Source organism: Diceros bicornis, chromosome 27 (assembly GCF_020826845.1).
Source record: "Diceros bicornis minor isolate mBicDic1 chromosome 27, mDicBic1.mat.cur, whole genome shotgun sequence".
NCBI lineage: Eukaryota > Metazoa > Chordata > Mammalia > Perissodactyla > Rhinocerotidae > Diceros > Diceros bicornis.
In genome coordinates, this window is record NC_080766.1 from 13774742 (window position 1) to 13798900 (window position 24159).

At 34.8% G+C, this 24159-nt stretch overlaps 1 protein-coding gene across 1 annotated transcript in view; it reads left to right on the forward strand.

The window, feature by feature from the left end:
- The window catches only part of ROBO1 (roundabout guidance receptor 1), a 482076-nt gene that overhangs the window by 158638 nt on the left and 299279 nt on the right, over nt 1-24159 (forward strand). The window contains exon 2 of the mRNA XM_058570690.1: nt 7829-8155. Within this exon, the coding sequence (XP_058426673.1) occupies nt 7829-8155 (327 nt within the window). The remainder of the gene's footprint in view (nt 1-7828; nt 8156-24159) is intronic.

Consider the following 24159-nt stretch of genomic DNA (forward strand, 5'->3'; position numbering starts at 1 on the left):
CGACTGTTCACTCTGTAATATTTTAAAAACATCACTGTGTCTTTTAAATTTTAAAAGTAATACATTTAATCAATGAATCTCCATGGCATATTTTCCATGAGGAACAGAGATGCTTTATCGTAGATGGCTTTAGAATCAACCTCTGATGATTCTTGGTAAAACAATAAGTTGGCTGTGCTAAGTGCTCTAGTTTTGTTTTATTTTGTTTTTCTTCTCTTTTGAAAGATGTTTTGCTGAAATTGTACCAGATCCTGCCAAGAACTGTGTAAATGGGAAATAATTTTGAGTTGAATTCTCAACTCTGACTAGAAACTGGCTTAGTGTGCAACTAAGGAAATTTATTACAAATTTAGGAAAAAAGTAATTGATTTCTCTTTAAATTAACAAGAATCCTAATGTAATTCCAGGAGAGAGTAGAGAGGAGAATCGTAAAATCAGACAATGGTGTTTATGCCACCTTCCAAAATACTACATTAATGGTTTAAATGCATGGGTCAATGCAATTTATTTTATGCATCAGGGATTATGCTAAACTATAAAGTATGGGTATTATTTTTATACTCATTTTGTAGATGAGGAAACTAACATTCAGAGAGGTTAAGCAATTTATCTGAGTTCACACAACTTACAAGTAGCAGAGCCTAGATTTGAACCCAGGAAACTGAATCCGTTCTCTAGATTTAATAAACTTTCCCCACAAATTCTACATTAGTTAATGTTTCCTTGCCCATGCAATTCCTTCCTTCTGGAATCCAGTTTCTCCTACTACTGCCTGTCCTTGTATATCTCCTATTTTTCAGTATTATCCTTGTTAATATTTCTGTCTCCCTTGGTGACTTCAGGCTGTTAAGGTCAGGGATTTTATTTTATATTTCTTTGTTTTGCTAATGCTTAGCACAATTCCTAATGCAATTAGGCACAATATATAGGTAAACTGATAGATAGGAGAGTGAGAGAATTTGGAGTGAGAGAATTTGGACTCTAAGATATGCAAATATTTTTGTTTGGCATTTTATAGAAGGTAGAATCCTCCTATTTGCATGTTAATTGGAAATTTTACTAAAGGGCAAACAGGAAGCATGAACTCAACTAACCAACTTCAACCCTCCACTCCCTTTAGTTACAGCTCAGAGTGAAATCCAGCCTGATTTGAGTCAGCTGAGGCAATTCCTGCACTTAGTGCCCTAGTAGCTTCTGCAATATTTGGGTCCCATGACGAAAAGTCTCTTCTACTTAGAGTCCATATTATTAAAAATGGGGGGGAGGGCAAGCAATATTGTTTCTAAAATTTAACATGCTACTGCCAATCTTTTTCATATCTCTGGAGACACAGCCATATGATATTAGATTCTATAGGAATATTACAAAAACACCAGGGATTCACTACTGGAATTTCATTTTGGCCAATTCTGGTAATCATTTTTAGATGATAACAGATATTAACAATGGTACTCAGCTAATTATTGGGATTAGTCTAAATTTTGGCTACAAAAGGTTCCACCCCCCAATCTTTAGGTAGAATTATAATCAAGGGAAATTAGGATGAAACACAATACCTGAGGAAAATGGCATGATCCATTAATCATGTTGTTATTTTAATGTATTCTGTTTCCCTTGTGTTTCTTTAGTTATGTAATTTCAAGTGAAACTAGCTATTTTTTCTGTGGAGTGTTGTCTGTTTTTATACTTATTTCAGTAGTAAGCATGAGTATTTGGAAATGTGTATAACTCAGTAGAGGATATTTAAGTCTACTCTCTACACAGTGAGTAATTAATGGGTTCTGTCTTCTTAGTTTTAACAAATATCACCTTGTGGGATGAAATTCTGACAGGAAAATTACAGGATTGGTGCCCATGGTAGGATTTATGTTAGTAATTGGAGGCCATCTGCTCCTTAAAATGTAAATGGAGCTTAAATAAAAAGGTTAACAGGCAAGGCTTTTTTAGGAATACAGGTATTCTTTTGCAAATATAGGTATGTTCTTAGGCAACTATAGACACCCCCACCTCCACCTTGGATAGATGTCACCCAGTTGTCAGTTGATATTCATGGTGCATCTGTCAGCTGCTCACTCAACTTGTTTCTCTCGTGCTTTTAGCAATTTTACAAGCATTTTTGCACTGTAAGATGTTTTAATATGATATATGATACAAATGAATATTTTAATCATTTTAGCTTTTCTAATTTTACCTACCAAAGAATATGAAAAAGAAATTTGGATCAAAACAAGACTCTGTTAATAAAATAAATACTGTTTCGCTCAGTCTACTAAGAAGAAACAGATTTGAAACCATTAACGAAGCCCTGAGACAATATTACTGCCATACTAGAAAAAAAGAATAAAATCGTATATATGAAAAAAAATAAAATTATGTATATGTGAGTTTTTCATACCTCAATAGCATATTAACAAGATCTGTCTCATAAATGGTTACTTGCTTGTGTTTCTGTAAATGTGATGTCTTAAAGGGAGAAGCAGTTTACATCCAACTAGGAGTTTGGTTTCCTCACCATAAATCTCATGTGACTTTGATATATTTCCTTGAAATACTTAGCACTTACGTGTATATCTTTTTCCAGCTGTGGTTGTATAAATATTTAGATATTTCGGTCACTGGTGTTTATATTTTATCTTCCAACTGGGCAGTTGTTGAAGGCATCCTGCCTGCCCTTTCCCCTGATGCTGGCCTTGCCTGAAGTCAGTCGTGTTGTATTCCCAAAGCTCTACCAGGTTTCTTGCCGAGGACGGCTGACATTATCATCCTGGTTCCTTGTTAAAGCCCCACTCCATCACTCCCTTTCTTCTTTTGTCCTCTCTTCTTCATAAATTTTAAGTTTCCTATGTAGAATGTAGTTGAAACCTGGAAGTTGGTTTTGCCAAGTGTAATGTAAACTTTGTATCTTATTATATAAAAAATTACCCAATTTAGCATAACTAAGATGGTGGTTGTCTTGTGCCTGATAGGACCTCAGAATTTATGATTGAAGAGAGAAGGCATTTCTAAGTAACAAGTCAAGAATATTATCAAGAGAGGAGTTTGGTGACAGAGTGGAGGTGGACACTTCTTCTAGGGAGGAGATTGTAATCACTACGGGTCTTTCATCGACACTCTTCTGAGCTTCATACATGCTCTCTCCTATTTGATCTTGGTGTAACTCCCTAAAGTCCCCCTTTGAGAGAGTGAGTCATGGTTGGTGATAGAAGTTGGACGAATTTTCCCTCAAGGTATGTTTTGGAAAAAATTTGGGAAAAGTGACATTGAATTTTAATTGTGCAAATTCAATTAAATATGTAGGTATTGAGGTTCTTAGAATATTAAAAACTGATAATATAAGAATTTTTACTTAAAAATGCAAGCTCATATTTAGAGAACATGACATAGTACCAGGAAAGCTTTGTATCCCCATTTATTCGTCATGAAAGTCTTCACTGAGTGAAATGACTATGAAATCATATGGTTCACAGTTAGATATTCTATGGATGCATGGGAAAAGAACAACAGATGTCATCAGGTTTGACTGCTTCTTGTTTTTATGGTCTACATTTTAAAAATAAGTAATCAAAATTAACACTTCCAGTGTTGGAAACAAGAATGGACAAAGCCTGTTTCTCTATGGATTTTAACTAATTAATCCTAGCAGTTTATGGAATAATTGGAAGGAGCAAGCGTTTTGAATTTGACTAGGATTGAATCCCAGCACTGCCACCTTCCAGCTGAATGACAGCCCAGAGTCTCAGTTCCCCCATATGGACACCAGATATCACAACACCCACCTCATAAAGATGTTGTTGTGATAAAGGAGATGATGGATAATTAATATTTTCTTTGCCATTCCTTTCCTGCCTGCTTAGACTTGATAATGAAGAATAATTTATTATAGTTTTTATAGAGATGATGATTGCTATTTATAATTTTTATTATTAGGGTTAACCAGTCACTCATTATAAATATTATTGGGAATTGGAAAGTTCTTTTCCTGAAGGTTATACTTTATGAGAAATGTGAGATTTCTGTATTTTTTGTTATGATTTCCAAAGCTATTGGCTCATCAGTCAAGTAACTTTTTTTTTGCTAACCCTATTCCTTCTCTTCAGATTATTATATACTAACAGAGTATATTTTCTTTTGGGTTGTGTTCCTCAGAAGCAAAGTTTAGTGGGATGTCTTGTAAAAAGAAAAGTAAAAAAGAGTTTAATGGCCAAATAAGTTTGAGAAACACTGCATATTATACCTTTCTTCTGGTGCATCATAATGTGCATCAGCAAGGCTAAAGACCGTGAGAACTGCAACTCTTTTTTTGAGCAGTCCCTATTAACAATCTGAGAAAAGAATATTCCACAGAGCATTGTTGAAAATTTAGCCTTTAATAGAATAGAAAGCGTTTTTATTGCTGAGACTCTTTTACTGACTGCTGTACAAACATCATGGTGAAAACTTGGGCCTGAGTTCTCCATTCCCAAAAGTCATGCTGGCTCTGGTCCAGCTATATGGGACTGCAGGTTGGGGATGGAGAGAGTCTTGCGCTCCAGTGCACTCTCGTGGAGCCTGGGTGATCTCCAGGTTCTGTAATTAGCCGTTACTTCCTCTATACACTCTCCCTAGACAGTTTTATTCTTTCCCATGGTTTCAGTCTCCAGCTTGATTCTCATCTGTGGCCCCAGCTGAGATTTCTTTCCTGAGGTCAGACTTGCATATTCAATTGGCAACTTGTCATCTGCATTTGGATCTTCTAGAAGTACCCTAAACTCTCCATGTCTCATACAGAATAAATCATCTCTGTCCTTCTTCCTCTCACCAAATCCCACTGTTTTGTTCTCTACCTTCACTGCTCTTCACCCATTGCTCAGATCAGAACGTGGACTCTCTCTATCTTCTGCTTCTCCTACATCCTGTGCATTTTCCATTTCCACCTGCTCCCACGTTGCCAGTGAGTAGATTCTGTTGATATTGTAACTAAATATCTCTAGATTCTTCCCTCTGTTTTCCCTTCTGTCTGTCAATATCCAAATTCAAGTTTTCAGAATCTATTGTTTAAAGAGTACAAAAGTGTCTTAACTAATTCCTTCCTAGCTTAGCCTGCTACAGTCCAGTCTCATATTACCAATAGTGAGCTCTTTAAAACCAAACGTGATCATACGATCCCTTTGCTTAAAATATTTAAATATTGTCATTGCCTTCAGTTGGGTTCCAGGACTTTGGCTTGTTGCACAAAGCCTTATTGCTTCTAGCTACTTCTTCAGGCACATGCTTCCTAATCTCTCAGATGCACCTTTTATCAGGCCATACTAACCTACCTGCTGGTCTTCCACATGTACCATATTATTTTATAGCTGTGCCTCTGGGTGAAACCATCTCCTTTCTTTTCTTCCTGACTCATTTTTTGAGACTTATCTCAAGTTTCATGTCTCAGGATGCCTTCTCTGCCCTACTCATGCAGTCTTACGTGCCCTTTTTTTTGTATTCTTAAAGCAACAAATGCATCCCTATTTCCTATCTGAAATGGACTTTCAGAATTTAAAATTTGCCTTAATTAAATGTATATTACCTCAGCAGTTGATCGTCATTAGCATCCACCTTTCATAATTGCAGCCGAAGTAAAGGTCAGTAATATATCAGAATGCTTTATTTTCTGAAGTTTTACAGCACTTGTAATTAAGTTATCTAAAATCCAATTTAAATTTCATTTGACTTCCATACAGCCTGTGTGAGAGAGTTTGAGTTTCCAAGTTATTTTTTTCCATGTTGCTGGTTTATTTACTCCTCTTTTAGAGCCTGGTTTCATTTAAAGAACTTACAGTATGCTGTATACTGTGCCCTAAAGTGATTTCTCAATATTTCAGATGATAAAACTATAAATATTTCAGGTTATAATGTTTTTGTTTTGTGGTGGATATAAGCAAAGAATAGATCTTTTAGTTACATCATTCTTTTATTCATTTCATTAAGAAAAAATGTTAATTGCATTAATTACAAATGAGACAGAGAAATAAGCTCCATGCAGATCTTACCGTCTAGTGAAGGTTAAATAGTATGCATATTGGTTACAATTTAAAAAATAAAATCTTTTAAAATCTCTTTATAGTATACATGATTATTAAGCTTCAGATCATTGCACTCAAATAGGTCTTTCCTGTCAGCACTTTATTCATTTTTTCATTTTTTCCACTCATGTTTATTGAGTATGTATAGTGTGCTCAACACTGCCAAACATGAGAAGCAACTGGGAGCAAAATCAGACCCATAGATCTTACAGAATAGTAGGAAAGACAGACAATATTTGAAGCATCAAACAAGTAAATGAAAATTATAATTCTGATCATTCTTACCAAGGGTAGCCATATAGTGCTGTTTAGGTTTCTAAAAGAGGCATTTAATTTTTGTTGTAAAGAGGAGGGAGGGCAAAGATTTGAAAGAAGAGTGAGTGTAAACTAGGATAAGATTATTTCGAGCCCAGACCCAGTAGCAGGTATGGGCCTGTGGCAGGAGGAAGCACACTCTATTTGTGGAACTAGCAGAAGGCTGAGGTGAAGACAGCAGAGAAAGGAGCGGAGTAGGAAGAGTCTGGAGAGCTGGATGGGGTAGTGCACGCTGACTTCTGTAGGTCTTGTTAAGGACTTTATCTTAAGAGCAATGACTTTATTTTAAGAGCCACTGAAGTAGGGGAGGACCCAGACTGTATTTGCATTTCAAAGACTTCATCTGGCTACATTGAAGTGAAGCTACTTAAGAGCTTTCCTAAATTCTGGTGGGAATTAATAGGTGTTTGATCTAGGATGGTAGCTGGCTGTAGAGATGGAGATGAATAGATTGATTTGAGAAATTTGGGGGAGGGCTAGGGGGCAGAAAGAGAGATGTCAAGGAAGACGTCTCTACTTTTCATTATTCATTGAGATTGGAACATTAGATGAGAACAAGGTTTGGGGCTCAATTACATTAAGCCTTGGGCTGTTGAATTTCTCTAAGAAACATACATGTTAAATCTATCCATGGCAGCAATAAGGAAGCAATATTAAAAATATAAAACTTGATCCCTGTTTTAGAGATTATGGTCTCACTGGAAAAAATAAGGTACAGATACAGAAAATATTTAAATGACACATACATTCAAGACTTCACTTATTAAGTAATCCATAAGGTCTAGAATGTAGCCCCTCACCCAATATCCTTTTCCATTTAGTATTATATTTAATTATTTAAACTCAATTATTTAACATTTATGTTTGAAGTTTTATTAAAATATTAACATGATTATTAGTAACTAATGAAATTAATTTGTTAATAACTCTGGGAAAGTATGTATATACACACACACATATAGATACTTTTATTATTTAGGAAGATGTGAAAGTCTATATAAAGAATAGTTTCATTATATATTTGAATGTAATGTTCATTAGTACATAGCATATGTTTTGTTAAAGCATTGATTGATGTTAGTTAAAAAGAAGATTCCAGGAAGTCATGCCATTATATGTAATACTCAGCAATTCGCTTACACATTCCTCTGTAAAAACATGCACATACATGGTATAAACAGACGGGGTTATGGGTTCTGAAAGGATTCGTGGACAAGGGATTTGAAGAGCAGACAGGATTTGTACAGGCAAAGTTTAAGCAAGAGAACTTTGTAAGTGGAGGGTCAAAAGGATTCAGGAATTGGAAGGTGTAGTCAACACAGACACCAGAAGGATTAGTTAGTAAATAGGATAGGAAGGATAGGTTAATATTATGCAGTGTTTAAATAGTAGTCTTAAGCCTAGGCTTTTGAAATAAGACTTTCATTATTTTCAAGTGATACTATGAAAATATTTTGTCAATTCTGCAGGCTCCCGTCTTCGTCAGGAAGATTTTCCACCTCGCATTGTTGAACACCCTTCAGACCTAATTGTCTCAAAAGGAGAACCTGCAACTTTGAACTGTAAAGCCGAAGGCCGCCCCACACCCACTATTGAATGGTACAAAGGGGGGGAGAGAGTAGAGACAGACAAAGATGACCCTCGCTCACACCGAATGTTGCTGCCAAGTGGATCTTTATTTTTCTTACGTATAGTACATGGACGAAAAAGTAGGCCTGATGAAGGGGTCTACGTCTGTGTAGCAAGGAATTACCTCGGAGAGGCCGTGAGTCACAATGCGTCGCTGGAGGTAGCTAGTAAGTAACATGGGCTTTCTGTGTTTGGGAGAGGGAATGGCAGAGTGCAATCATTTGCCTTGGTAACGGTAATAAAAAATCAAACCTATATCCCAGGCTTCACCTGAGGAAGATCTCTAGCTTTGTATGTGAACACAATTCACTATTTGTTTGAATTTTCTATATTTCTCGTCCTAGCTGGTTATTCAAGTTAAACTTGGGTTTATACGTAATTGTTGAACTATTTTACTTTTGATTTGGAGCTGTTTTCTGTTGAACATTGTCATTGAAATTGATTTATTCTCCTCCTTTGTTGCTTATAAATATATTGAATATGTGTGTTTTTGTAAAAAGAATAGCATGGGATATTTTTCGTTTGCCTTCATTAGGAGAAATACCTTCAACAGGTAGTATAAGGTATGGTTTTAAACTGTTTCTGGTTCTTAGAAATATGTTATACTTCTGGTAAAGCTGTAGCCAAGGAAATGTATGTATATACCTCATACGGTAGTATCTTGGGTACTGTAGTGCAGCCTGGGAGAAAAGCACGCGTATGTAACCTTCAGGGAGTTAATGGTTCAGTTTATTTATATAAATATCAAATGCAGCTCGTTTGATATTACCTCAAGAAGGATTTGAGACTAATGATTAAATTGTTATATTTAGAGTCTAGATGTGTATTCTATTTGAATGAGAATTGGGCTTCTCTTTTTTTCAATAAACATTCAAGAGGTAGCCAGAAAGTTTCATTCCCTTGAAAGAATCCTGCTGTGTATATGTATATATGACAGAAATTGAGAATTGTAAGGGGATTGGAAAAACAAATGAAATTTAAATCTAATTCACTTTGTTGAGATGTAATTATATGTGAAAGTGTATATTTAACTATGCATATATTTATATATAATGTTTTCCAAGATGATTGATATTTGGACATAATTTATGTTCAAAATTTTAATTAGGTCACCAGTTTTCATAATCTCTAACATTGTCTTCAACATTCAACTAGTTGGATATATAACACCACAGATAATTATAAAATTACAGATGTAGCAAGGAATTTGGAGACAAATTATTCCAACTCAATCATATTATTAATGTGGAATCAGCCCCAGAGAATTCAGATAATTTGATCAGACTCACAGAGCTATGTAGTACTTAAGTTGAGACAGAATGCCAAAGATGTCTGATATGAGCATAAAATTTAAGTAGATAGAATAAAAAGTTAAAGTAACCATTTAAAACTATGTCAGACATATAAACCTGAAACCCAACTTTATATGTCTCTAATCTCAGTTAATTGATAATGAATTTAGTGTACTCGCTCTTACTGCCTTGATTCTCAGTGAAGGTCTTAGAAGTAAATCAGTGAGATGTGTAAAAGCTATAATCACAACAGAAAGCTATTTTTCTTTGTCTTTTTTTTTTAAGCCCAACTTTGAGTATAGCACAAGCAAAAGAAGTTTAAAGTTTCAACTTAGTTATAAAACGACATATATGTTTTGATAAAGTCATCTTTGAAAGTTATAATATTAGCACTTTTCTAACTCTTGACACATTTATATTTAAGGATAATTATTCCCTGTGGAGATAAATTTAAGTTAACATTTGAAAACAAACTTAGAGACTCAAGAAAGATGATGTAGATGACATAGGCCAACTCCTATATTGGGTAGGAAAGAAACTGAAGACCAGGAGGAAAAACAGAGTGATTGTTTATTCTCTGGAATTATAATTCCTTGTAAATGAAGTGTGTACCAACAGAAATATCAAAGATCATCTCATGTTTCTGTGTTATTTGCTACTCTACGTGCTTTCTTATCATTGTCAGAATTTTAAAAAATGGTTATAGACTTGAATAGAAGGTCTAAATGCTTACTCTCGGGATCTTCCTTTTCAAAACACCACCAGTTGTACCTCAGATGATCAAGATACCCTTAATGCACTAGGATTTAGAGAACTGTCTTTTCTAATCTGGGTTTTGTGTAGATATTTTAAAAGAGTCTATTAGTTTCCAGTTAAGTTCTTTTTCTAAGCTAGACATTCCGTTGGCTTGAGAGTTCATTATGGGAAAAGCACTTCCAGTCTTTAGTGAACAAATATACCATTGCGGAATTGAAACTAGACGTAAGATCATTCTATAACTTTTGCCAGTAAAATATTCAAATACGTAGTCTCTGCATGCATAATTTGCAAATTTTAGTGTGGTGTTGCTCATTATGTCTCTAAAACGTTTTCCAGCTCCAGAGAAAAAAGATTATAATTTACTGAAAAAAATTTAATAAAAGTACTTTAAAAATATTTAAAATCATATTCAGTAACAATTTATATACTTGGAAAGGGAGAAATGTATAGATACTGTATGTTTATCAATTATAGTTTGATGTTAATAAGGATAGTTTGATTATAAGGATCCTTATTAGTGATAATAATAATTTGAAAGCCTGAAAAAAGTTTGAGTAGTGTTTGCTTCCAATAACTTTTATACTAGTTTAATTACAATAATTAAAAGCATTTTTTATTTGGATAAATTGTATTATTTGGACACATTAGTTATATGAGAAAAATTAAGTACTCTGTAGTTAAAAGTGGGTTTTATGTGTTGAAAAGAATTTGGAAACTATTATTTAGTAAATTTATGCTTCAGTGCACTACAAATAGATATGTGGTTTTTAATTCATGTGTATTTCCGTTATTTTAGACAATGATTACTGCTCATTCCCATTTTTAAATGTATTTTCATCCTCAAATCTAAACTAGCCTTTTGTATGTTACCTAAATAATGGGGGGGGAGGAGCAGGGGAACATGGGTAGTATTTGCTATAGGTTAAATCTATAAAGTACTATTACAGTTTTTTTTTTTTCCTGGAGAATATTACTACATTTTCTTTTCATATTTCCTTAGTTGAGGTACTAGAAGTTCAATAAGAACTATTCTTATTCTTCCCAAAGGCTCAAACACAGGAAGACGAAGATTGCCTCTAATTTCTTAGTGTTGCTGTAGCCCAAAGTAATAGCATTAACGAAGTACCTTGAGGCAACACAGGTTTCACAGCACAGTTGTTGGTCATGCTTTTAAAAACATCTATCTGTGTTTTATTTGCCTTTAAACCAAGTTTTACAGCTGTAATAACAACTGGATTTCTTGGTTCCTAACAATTGTCAATCTCTCAAACATTAGAAAAAAAATGATATAGAATGTCATTTAAATCCTTCCTTTCTATATGGAAATAATAATATTCTTGTCTATTGTGTTTTTAATATTTATTTAAACTTAATAACGCACCAAAAGAATTGTATTTATTGGTTTTCTTTGGGATTATGTATTTTTACTTTCTTTTAAATCCCGATTATAACCAGGTTAGACCCAGTGAAAAGCATTGACCAACCTTTTGGTGCTGATCCTTGCCTTGTGGTGAAAGCTGTATTCCTTGTTCTTGAAAACTCAGTTTTGATGCAATTAAACTTATCTCACTCAATTATAAAGTCTAAAAATTGGAATGCTAAGAAATAGGTAGTAGTCCTTATACCTAAAGTTTCCACCTGGAATTTTTGGAAGTTTATCTCTGTAAAGGAAAAGGATTTTTAATCACAGACGCATTTTTTAAATTTATTTTTTAATTATTAGTTTTCATTGCAAACCAAGAATGATATATCTTGATGAGAATATTAAGTTGGAAAATTTAGGAGATATTGCTGTTTCTAAGATTTATAAAAACTCGTTTTATCTAATTCAATTTTAAAAACAGATTTCTAATACGGTCTTGCAAGTAGTATTTTCTTGTTTGTTTTGTATTGACTCTGTTTCAAAGTCTACTAAATGTTTAGGAAAATATTTTATGGGTTCATTCTCCTATATTCAAACGTTACCGATTATTAAATTTAGAATTCCATTTTATGCGTGGCACAAATTGATAGCACAATTCTTTGATGCAACTTATATTTAATAAGTAATTTGATCTTGGGTAATTGCATTGAATTTTAAGGAAATTAATTTGAACTTGGACCTCCATACCTTCCATTGTAGGACATGGCTCTCTGCGTCATCTGCTAAGCAGTGCACAGTCAGCATATGGCTGTTTGTTTCCTATTTAAGCTGTTTCTCCTGAGGAAGAGAAATTCCCTTCAGACTAGGCAGACATCTGCTGGCTGTCTTAGCAGCAAAATCACAGAAGAACTATCTTTCCTGGAAAAAAAAATATGTTTTGTTCAATTAATCAAAGATTGTCTTCCCAGATTTTATTAACTGGGGTGCTTTTTAACAGTAATTACTTTGAGGTAAAATGTATTTCAGAGTAATATTTCCTCACTGCTTTCAATGCATTATGATCTTTTGTTGTTATTAGTATTGTTGTTGTTACGAACAATATGCTTAAGGAGGATCATTTAATATTAAATGATGATCAGGTGACTTAGAATTTGAGGTATACAATTTTCCTCATTTGGATAAAATGAGAAAGTGAACTGACCATGTATGGTAAGTAGTCATATGTTTACCTGGGTACAATAGAGTGTATTTTCAAAATCTGGACCATGGAAGATAGAAGGATCACTCCTGGAGGTGAAATAGTTCAAATGAGCAGGTGGAAATGTAATATACCATTATATTATAAAATATTGATTGCTTGTATGTGTGCACACACACACATACATACACGTATTGTATCCTGACAGACTTCTTATCTTTGAAATTGAACTAGTTTTATATTGCTTTATAAATATTTAAAAATATCCCTTGTTTCCTCTACTTACTTTGTTTCATCTTTTTTTAAAACTTGCCATTTTGAAGGGCTTTAACTAGATTCTAAAACATTTATATATCTTATGTTTGTTTTCATGATTCAAAGGAAAAAGGTTAAAGAGTCATTTAGTTTAATGGTTTTAAACTATCTTTCCCCTTTCTTGTGCACTCATATTCTAAAATGCAAACTGACTCTTTGTTCTAAAATTGGTTCATGATTAAATGAAATAATGCATATAAAGTGTGTAGCACAGACACTGACACATAATTATAAATCATAAATCTAATTTTTGGTGCTGTTGTTTTTACTACTTTTTTCTTTTTAGTTCTATTATGGTCAGATGCTAGGATCATTTACACAAAGGAGGTCTGGATGCTTCTGACTTGAATTTGAAGATATATGTGTTAATATACTAAAATTTAAATAAAGTGCTTCAGTAATTAAATTTCTTAAATTAATTTCTGGTTAAGTAAAGAGCATGTTGAATATATTAAATTCCATCTTGAACTGAGGTCAGTGGTATGAGAAATTTGCCCTTACCTTTGGATCCTCGTTGCTAATGTAGGACATGCAAGTAGTGTTGACTCAAATCCTTTTTGTTCAGGGACAAATGAAAAAATTCATTTTTATAACTTTTACAATTGGGATAACATTAGATTTTTCTTTTTAAATTTACATATTTGTTCACCTAAGTAAAGAAGCCATATTGCTAGGTTCCGTGACATAATTATATTTACTAGAGACTTGAGTTCTTGCTGTAAATCAGAGTGTATCTTTTCTCGCTGCCTGTCTTAGTCAGTTCGGGCTGCTGTAAATAAAACCTTGGACTGAGTGGCTTAAACAACAGACATTTATTTCTCACAGTTCTAGAGGCTGGAAAGTCAGAGATCATGCTGCCAGCATGCTTGGGTTCTGGTGAGAGTTCTCTTCTGGTTTCCTCACATGGCAGAGAGAGCTCTGGTTTCTTTTTGCTTGTATAAGGGGCACCAATCCCATCATTGGAGTCTACTCCTATGAACTCATCCAACCCCAGTTACCTCCCAAATGCTGTCACATTGCATGTTAAGGCTTCAACATAGGAATTTTAGGGGGACACAAGCATTCGGTATATAGCACTGCCTTTTATGACACTCATGTTTGGCTTTTCTGTTGGGTTTATAGTTATTTTATCATCTTAAGTAACTGAGAAATAAAAATCAGAAAATCAGGGGAAAAAATCATGAAATCTCCACGATGTCAGTAGTAAATCCATCAGACCATTTGTTACATCCAAATGTCAGATTTAAATTGTCATACGTCAAGGGTAGACACATTATGTCTTCAAGTAAATGTAGTGTGAATTCTGTATTTTTGGGGAAAAGTTAGAGCATCATCCTTTGGGTACCCCATAAAGAGAAAAGACAGCTGTCATTTTTTTTTTCAAAGCACATAAAAATTCACTTTCATTTTTTTGATTCTATCTTTCCAAAGAATATTTAATATGAAATGTAAAAGCAGAAACCCATATTCCATAATCCATGTGAGAGATGGTAGTGATGATGAGCATACAGAGAAGGTTGAGTTTCAGTGGATGTTTTAGCAGAAAAGGACAAAGTTTGCTGACCATTTGAATGTGAGTGTTAGAGGAGATGGCCGTGTCAGAGAATGTACTATTCAACAGGTTATAGTCTATCTTAAAATTTCTTTTAGTTAGATAATTAAATTATAGGTTCAAGATATGTGTTCAGTTAACTTCTTGACTTAGGCAAACTTATACTGTTTTTCATTCATCTCATGTAACTGTTATATATGAATCTTTAGTAAATTTGGAGAAAGATCTTAAAGTGGGAGCACATTATATACTTTCCTTTACTCCCAATAACAGGTTAATGAAGATGATCAATAAGCTTACAGAGATCATTTTTAAATAATGGTGAAAACTTGTATTTTATTTTCTGATTACAGAACTAATATATGTTCAATAGAGAACACTTATAAAATACACACATGCTCTTGTAATTTCATTACCCAGAGTTAGCTACTGTTGCAATTTTGGTGGTTATCCTTCTAGATATCCTAACGTCCCTATATATTCTCTAGGAAAAACTATTTACTATTCAATTAATATTTAGTTTTTTCTTAGATGGCCAGAAAAAGACATTGCGTGTGTTAGAACACATAGCTATGTCATAAAGACTAAATGGAACAGTTTAGCTCTCTAGATGAGATGCTACAAAACAGCTTCTGTCTGCTAAATATTACTAGATACGCCGTCCTGGACCAGATTTAATCCAGTAATCTTGGGGTTAAAGGTTACATTACTGGTCTCATGAGCCACTCCTTTTAGTTTCTCAAAAAGTAGATGGTGTTCATACATGCTGAAAAGTGCTAAGATGGTTATTTCAACACTAGTTGATGCTTAGATATAAAGCCCCTCGAGGCTTCCAGAAAATCAATTCAGCATATAGTTATTTATAATTTATTTATTTATTTATAATTTATAATTAATTATAATTATAATAATTATAAATAGTTATTTATAATTCTTGGCAGCATCTCCTCATATTAACAGTAGTGTCTTTAAAAACTAAAATTACAAGGTGGATATGGTTGGAATCTCTCAAATCTTATCATCATATCATTCTTCCTTTTAATCCTAATTTACTTATGATTTAAATGCTAGAAGTCTTTCCACATACACAGACTAACTTGACAACCATTTGAATTTGTTTTAAAACTTTTGCTTCAGAGATGTTTATTTAATAAAATATACCTAAACCTTCTTAGTATAATTAATATTACTTAATATAATGTAAATTAACTTAAGCTGTCCTTAATTATCAATTTAAACTTTTTTTGTCAGGTTAGAATAAAGCACTATTGAATGTTTTGGGAGGCATAAAAGTTCTTTTGTCTCTTTGTCACACAACATGGGCATTAAAAATGTTGTTTTTAAAAACAACTGTTTTTAAAAAGTCAGAAATTAAATAAAAATATGAAGAATACCAAAATATAGTTTATCCAAAAATAATTGGTGGTTTTTTCTAAAACCTCTTCCCAGGTGTTCTGCTTAGCTCTAGCTATTAGGTGGTGAACAAAAAGAAGTGGGTTCTGCCTTCATGGAAATTGCAGTATAGTGAGGAAGGAGGACAGAAAATATGCAGCTAACCCTACAAATAACTTTTATCCTTAAAAATTGTGACAAGTGCTGGGATGGATTGGGGTTAAGCTAAGAGCTGAAATATGTATGGATGTTACCAAGGCACAGAGTAAAAGAAAAAGCATTTTGCCAAAAAGAGCAAACAGTACATCTCAAAGGCCATGAGAAAATGATAGACTTGGGCATATTTGAGAAAATGAAAGATGGTCAGTATGGAATATGAGTCAGGGAGACGGCTAGATTGGTAGGCTGGGGCTAGGTCATGCAGGGTCCTGTAACCAGGTTAATGATGTTGGATTGTATGTTCAGTGCTGTGAGAGCCAAAGAAAGTTTTTAAGCAGTGATGGACGTGACACGATCTGATTGACATTTTAAAATGTCACTCATATGGTACTTGAGTACTACATGTGCAGAGAATGAGTTGCAGAATTATTGGGGGAGACCAATTAGGAAGCTGTTGCAGTATTCCAGGCGGGAGATGGTGCTAGTTTGAAGCAGGTGGTAGTAATGAAGACGAAGAGAAAAGCAAGGATTGGATTTGGAGATTGGTTTAATTTTGGAGGGTGAGACAGCAGAAGTTGAGATTTTGCAAGAGATGCAGTGATTGGTGATGGCAAAGTCCAAGTCAAGTCAATGACCATGCAAGTGGAGGTGAGAGTTTGGATTGGGTTATGTTAGCTTTGAATGGCTAACAGTGGTTCAGTCTGCTCCAGCCCATCACGGTCCCAAGAAATTGCACTTTCCTCTGTTTCCTCGGCCTGGAATGTGCTTCTCTTCCTGTTCCACTGGTCAGTCCCTTACAGTCAGCTCAGGGGTCACCTCCTCTGGAACCGTGCTGTAACCCAAGCGCCTAGCACCATTCCTGGCACATTGTAAGTGAAGTGATGTAACATGTAACTTAGAAGTGTTTTATTCCAGGGCCGGCCTGGTGGCATAGCGGTTAAGTTCGCGCACTCCACTTTGGTAGCCTGGGGTTTGCCACTTTTGGATCCTGGGCACGGACCTATACACCGCTCAAGCCGTGCTGAGGCAGCGTCCCACATAGAAGAAGTAGAAGGACCTACAACTAGGATATATAACTATGTACTGGGGCTTTGGGGAGAAAAAGAGAAAAAAGAGGAAGATTGGCAACAGGTGTTAGCTCAGGGCCAGTCTTCCTCACAAAAAAAAAAAAGTGTTTTATTCCATTTATGATGAACATCATAAAGCATCATAACGCCACTTCAAAGAACAGTCTAATCTACCCTTTTCACTCATTTCCCAAACAACTTCTTTATAAAGTCATGTAGTTCACATGATGTCAAATACTCATTTGGAAGCCAAGTGCTTAGAATACAGTAATCAGGTACTATTTTCCTGGGAGCTTTTCTTTCTTCCAAGGTTCTGGAATATTTAAGTAGCTCTTCTGGAAATAACATTACTCAGGGAATTTAGCTGACTTCCAATAGTATAAAAAGCCAAATGAGTTCTTTTTAGGTTCTGATAAGTGTAGAACTGGCTCTCTAAATATAGTGACCCCCTCTGAGTAACATCAATGTGTGTTTATGACCCTAATGACTGTCTAATAGAAAAAAAAGAGGACAGGGGTTAAACTCCCTGACTGATAAGGAAACAGTATTGGCAATACCTGAAGGGGTTTTCTCAAGTTCCCTAGAGAGACTTTATATATGCAAAGCAGGACCTAAGGGTCTTTACTTTCTCTCTTTCTTTCTGGATAGGGAAAAAAAATACATCAAATAAGTGTTAAGTAAAGCAGAATTATCTGCATTCTTGTACTTTGCCAGAAATCTATATATTATGTGTAAAGCTGTTATCATAGTCCAGTAGGTTTGTATTTAATGAAGCAAATTTGATGGCAAATTACAGCATAGTAAAGTTTTAAATTTCTTATTACGATCTTAGGTTTCAGTCTCTGGTTGATGAAATAAAAATTTTTTAAAAACTTAGTTAAAATAAGATGTAAAAACCAATGGAAATTTAGATGCTACAGTAACCAGGCAAGATAGGGATAAGAGAGAGAAGAAATCCGTACAGATGGTAATGTTGTGTCTAGCAATGTGGGGGAGACAAACTCAGGTGTGGGAAGGATTGGGTCTACTATAGGCAGCAGCCAGAGGTTCCTACTCGAAATCTGGTTCATGGACCAGTATGGGAATCGCCTAGAAGCGTGTTAGAAATGCTGTATGTTGGGCCCCACTCCAGACCAGCTGAATTAGGCCCTGTGTTTTAACAATATTCCAAGATGACTCATCTGCAAATTAAGGCTTGAGAAGCACTGGTGTAGATTGTGCTAAACTGGAGTTCATAGATCCCTGCTCATCTCCTAGAGTCAAACACATACCTCTTGGGAATGTGAGTCCAATGTAGTTGATTTTTTTTTTCTAAGAAAAGCAGGTAAAACATTATTTTAGGTGAATTATCGTTAGTTTCTAAAATAGTGAGTAGTAGAGGCAGGAGAGAGTAGGAAGGGGCATGTGAGAGACTGGTAGGGACAGCAAGTCAGGGGCAGAAATGGAGAGAGACACAGAAAGAAAAGCGTGGGAGGGACACACATCCAGAGTAACAGAGACACACACAGAGAAAGAGAACAAGCATGAGGACAGAGAGCAAGACACATACATGAGGAAAGGAGGGGGGGGTAGGTGGGGGTTGTTAGTGGTATGGTACGGATTGAGCTTGGAAGAGTAGAGTAAAATACACTTGCCTGGATGGAGAAGGAAAAAAAATGTTTCCTGTATAGGAATATTTACAGCTAGTGGGATGTTAAGCAGAGAATAAGATACTCAAACCTTTATTAGTGTCCATACTATTGTTTACCAAGGAAAGTAATACATGAAATGTATCTTAGGTGTTTTTAAATAAATTCATGGAAGGCTGTATTTACTTAACGTAATCCAAAAGTGAAATGCTAGATTCTTTATTTTAGTTTACATTTTCTAGAATGAAAACTATAGAAAACCCAGCTTTTATTAATAAGAATAGAACCATGCTGAAAGGGTCATTTGGAAGTCGTTTAATCTATTCCTCTGACTTTTAAATTATCTGAAGACCTTTGTTGTATTAAAAGAGGTTCAGAGCAAAAGATTATCTAGCCTCCATCATCAATATCCCTTATATGTATCAGCATATGTTAACACAATGTTATTACTTTAATTTACTTAAATCCTATGCTACAGCGTAAGTCTTTCTTTCATTTTACATGCTAAGTGACAACAGAAAAGCCTTTTTTTTTATATAGCAGTTCATATGTTTGAAGATCATTATTAAGTGGGGTCTAATTTATAATAAAGTATATCTGATGTTTAATTTAGGTACTGAGCATAATAAAACGGTTTCTAATCTCAGTCTCTTAGTATCCAAAGTGGGAATTGTAGCTTTAGTAACATTTTAAGTTGTGTCGTATTTAACCTAAGGTTTAATTTGAGGTTTTAATAGCCCATATGACATTTTACACTTGTCAAGAGAAATAAAAGTTTATGACCAAGTTATTTAGTATGCCTGAATGGGGACATTTTTAATCTTATCCAGTAAATGATGGAGTAAAACTTAAAATAAAAGCCAGCAAGGACACCCCCCTCAAAGATTTATATTGTGTCTCAATCTCTCCCTCTCCGTCACCCTATATCTCTTTACCAGATAATACTGTACTTTATCTAGATTAAGTCACATTAAGTTACCCTTTTATTAGATTCTTATCTCGGACAGACACCAGAAAATGGATTAGGAGCCTGTGTTTGATGTAGAAGGACATTGAGAGGATTTTGATCATGTAACTCAGTGCTTGTTGTAGCTTACCCAAGTGACTTTCCTATGTTCTCAAGTGGAAGTGTAGGACAGGTTGCAACCTTGTGGAATCTTAAGATTAAGAGAGTTCTTGGAAAATGTGATTATAGCATATTTTCCTTTGGGACCACCTCAGGAAAGAAAGTAGCAATGAGCCAAAATTCCACAGCAGAGGAGAAATGATTTTATGGCCAGTGGATTGAGAACATGTTGACAGTTGCCTTTCCCTCCACTCCTTTCATCTTTTGCCTAAATCACCAAAAACTAATAACTTGAGGACCTCAGAATTCTGTGGTCAGACACTGTCATGTTGCAGTAAAGTCAATTCCTTAGCATTTTTCTTTTTCTTTCCTTCTTTTCTTTTTTTAAAAAGGAATTACCACTTAGGTCTCTGTATGGTCTCCCATGAAATGGGCTCTTTCTGGACTATGTTGGTTACAGTTCTTTAAGCCTCCCTCAAAATTTTAGTCATCGATCCCAGAGGAATAGCAATATATTTCTTATAACCTAGTCCAAGAGGAGTTTGTGGGTTCTCTTAACCCTGTATCATGGCTCTTGTCCATAGAGTACATTGTGGAAACTCTTTGTAGTTAGTTACAATTAATTCTGTCATTAAGTTGAAACAAATTTTGTTCCTAACAAACTCAATAAATGTTCATTTAGTATAGGTCTGTGACCTTGGTGAATTTACTTAACCTCTCTATGCTTCAGTTCCCTCACCTATAAAATGAGGAAGTTAATTCTTCTTACCTTATAGAGGTTTGGGGAGTATTAAAAAAGTTGATATATATAGAGTGCTTAGAACTGTGCCTGGCCTACAAAGCACTATATAAATGGTAGCTGTTTTTCCATGTGCTGCTTACTGTGCTAGGCATATTATTAAGTTTACTTCTTCCATTTATGTGGTCCCAAAGAATGTATCTCTTCATTTCATGAAGGCTGGCAAACTAGTGCCATATATGGTTACATTTAGAACGAGCTTTCTGTTCCCAGAGTTAGTCATCTTCTCATATACAAGTGGATTTATAATCTACATAAATATTTGTGAAATGATATGTATTCTTCATATATTAGTACATGATGTGTCTTTTATGATAAATATGTTTTTGAGGGTTTGTAAAGCTATTGTTATTGGCATGGTTAGCATTTAAATATTTCATTGTGGCCTTTCTTAAAATATGTTACAGTGAATTATTTCTATGAGCTGTTAAAAAATAATTTTGGGAAAAACATCTTTAAACAAACCTTTAAATATATATATCTTTTCTTTAATACTTCAGAGCTTTAAAAATATTAATGAATGACATGAAACATAAGTAGGAGATCTAAATTATTATCATTCTCACATTTATATGAAATGTCAAAATATTTTTTCAGAAAAAAAATTTGTTTTCTCAGAAATTTTTTTTTTTTTTTTTTGGTGAGGAAGATCAGCCCTGTGCTAACATCTGCCAATCCTCCTCTTTTGTTTTGCTGAGTAAGACTGGCCCTGGGCTAACATCCATGCCCATCTTCCTCCACTTTATATGGGATGCCGCCACAGCGTGGCTTGCCAAGCAGTGCATCAGTGCGCGCCCAGGATCTGAACCAGCGGCCACTGCAGTGGAGTGCACGCACTTAACCGCTTGCGCCACCCTGCTGGCCCCTGTCAGAAAACATTTTGGGTAAACATTAATATTTGGTACTTTGTAGGAGGACATACAATTTCAAAAGTGTCTGTGTATCTCCAGGTGCGTGGTTATCTTCATGGTTCCTTTGTTTCTAGAACGTAAGAGTAAGAATACAATATACTATTCTGTTTCTGCTTTGTCGTCCAGGGATGTTTTCCTCTCCTACATCAGCACGTTGAAGGCCATAACAGGGATCCATTCAAGATTCTAAACATAGGAAATTTAAATATGGTGCTTTGCCAAAAGTTTGCAAAGAGGTACTTAGAACAGTGTACGACCTTACCTTTCTCTCTCACTAATATCTTGTTACTCTTAACCTTGACCTCAGCTTTCTAAACTTTACCTTCTATTATGGATCTAATTTACCTCTTACAGGCTTTGACACAGTTTACCTTCTTTGTGAAATATTTTCTTTCCTAGAATTTCATGGCCCCCAGCTAGATCAGGATTGCATCCTACTGCATGTAACCAGAGTCAGACAGTTTAACCAAATAGGTTTAAATGTGATTCTGGAGAAAGGCTGTAGAGAGAAGTCTGACAGCTCCAAGAAGCCATCAACAATTCAGCTTCCTTTTATTTTTCTGCTCTGCCCACCTTAATATGTGACTTTCTTCCTTGTGGTTGTAAGGTGACTGCTGCACCTCTCAGTATCAGCTTTCTGTGCTGTACTAGAAGGAGGAATGTAGAAAAATCAGCAGCCTATGGTTTTTTTAAATCAGGAAAACAAATTTCCCGGAAGTCCCACTGAGTAGAATTTTGTTATGTCACATTGGCCAGAACTATGTCACATGGCCATCCTTAATTTCAAAGGTGCATGGAGAGATGTGTTTTTAACTAGCCCATTTCTTCTCCAAACAAAATTTGGTGTTTTGTTGAAAGGGAGAACAGAGAACGGGTATTTAGTAGGCAATTAGCAAGGTATACCTCACCTATGCTATTGATTTTCCTCTTATTTCTCTGGCTGAGTCTTTCTTGGCCTATAGCTGAAATGTTCAAGATCCTGGAGGATTTGTTCTTCTCTTTTGATTCTGTGGCCTCCCTGGGATGACCACACCTACCTCCTTGGATTCGGCTACCAAAGTTGTCCCGATTCACTCCTTGTTCTATTATCTCTAGCCTAGACCTCTACACTCAGCTCCGTATGGAGGTCCTCGTGGCGCCTCCAGCTCAAATATCCAGAATAAGACATTGTCTTCCTTTCCATCCCTGCCTTTCCTCTATTATTTCCTCACTATGAAAATGATACCGCCAACCATCCAGCCCTCCAGACCAGACACCTGAGATCGGTTCTTTTCTCCTTTTTCTCCATCTGTTCACATCAGGTGATTATCAGGTCTTGCTGATATTTCTTCCTGAATAGATTTAGCATTTCTCCACTTATCTCCATCCCCCTTGCTATTTTTCTAATTAGTATCACCATCATTTTGCACCTAGATGACTGTGATACTCCTTTACGAGTAAAAATGTGATCTGCCCCTCTTGATTGCTCACTCAGAGATTCTGAATTGCTCTTAAAGTTTAAATTCTAAAATGATGTGCAAGGATCTGTGGGATCCTGGCATTATTAGTCTCTCACTCCCATCCCTTTGATCTGGAAAAAACTGATTATTGCTTCAGAGCTCAACAGAGCTATCCTTTCCTCCAAGCCTCCTTTTCTTAGATCCCACTCCTCCCGCCATCACAACTCAAGGTTAACCTTACCTATACCACCTATGTTCCTTTATCACAGAAGGTAACTCCTGTATTATAATTAAATATTTACTTCTGTTTATTTCCCACTTAATTCTAAACAGTATGTTTAACTTGTAGTACCTAGCACAGGTCACAAAGAGTGTGTTATCACTGAATCTCTGTCAGTAAAAGGTAGTATACAATGATCCCCTCCAACCGACAACAATGAAAAAAATGTTTTCTTTATATTTGGAAATGCTAATGTACAATTTGGCATTTTGTTTCCCCAGTAGAAATGAGAGATTGCACAAATTACTGTATTTGTCTGCCTGGTCTACTTTATGCCTCATTTTTTTTTTTTTCCTATTTAGAAACAATTTTTTTCTAGAATCAACACTAATGAGAAGTCAAGTTTGTGATAGCACATCTCAGCTAATCTTTCTGAAAAGAGCTTCCAGTACAACATTAATTTATTTAACAGCATGTTCTGATCATTAGCTCAAACTATAAATTTAATATACCTTAAATAGAATGAATTAAGTTTTTAGAATTTATACTAAATAGCATATATTATGCATGGATATTCAAAAAAATTTGTATGGATATACATCAATAATAATAAACATTTTTCCCCTAAATTGTTAGATAACCTAACATTAACATTTATAGTTAAATGTATAGTATAAAATTTCATCCCAATGTTTATTTTAATAATCCAACATATGTTGCTTGAACGTCACTTAAAAGGCGTGACCTCATAGAATCTTACCAAAAAATATAGAATTCAAATTTTTCTATCGTGTTAAATTTAAAAATTAATAGAATTAAAGACATTTACTATAAAATTTTTAATATGAGTATTTTTAAATATAAATATTTTTCATGTAAGTATAAAATAAACAGGTTAAGTATTTAAAATTGTACATATTTAAAAACTTTAGAACATTCTTTCTGCTTTTGCTTCAAGTAAGACATAAAATCCAGACAGTGGAAGCATACAGTCCCTGACATTGGTAACTA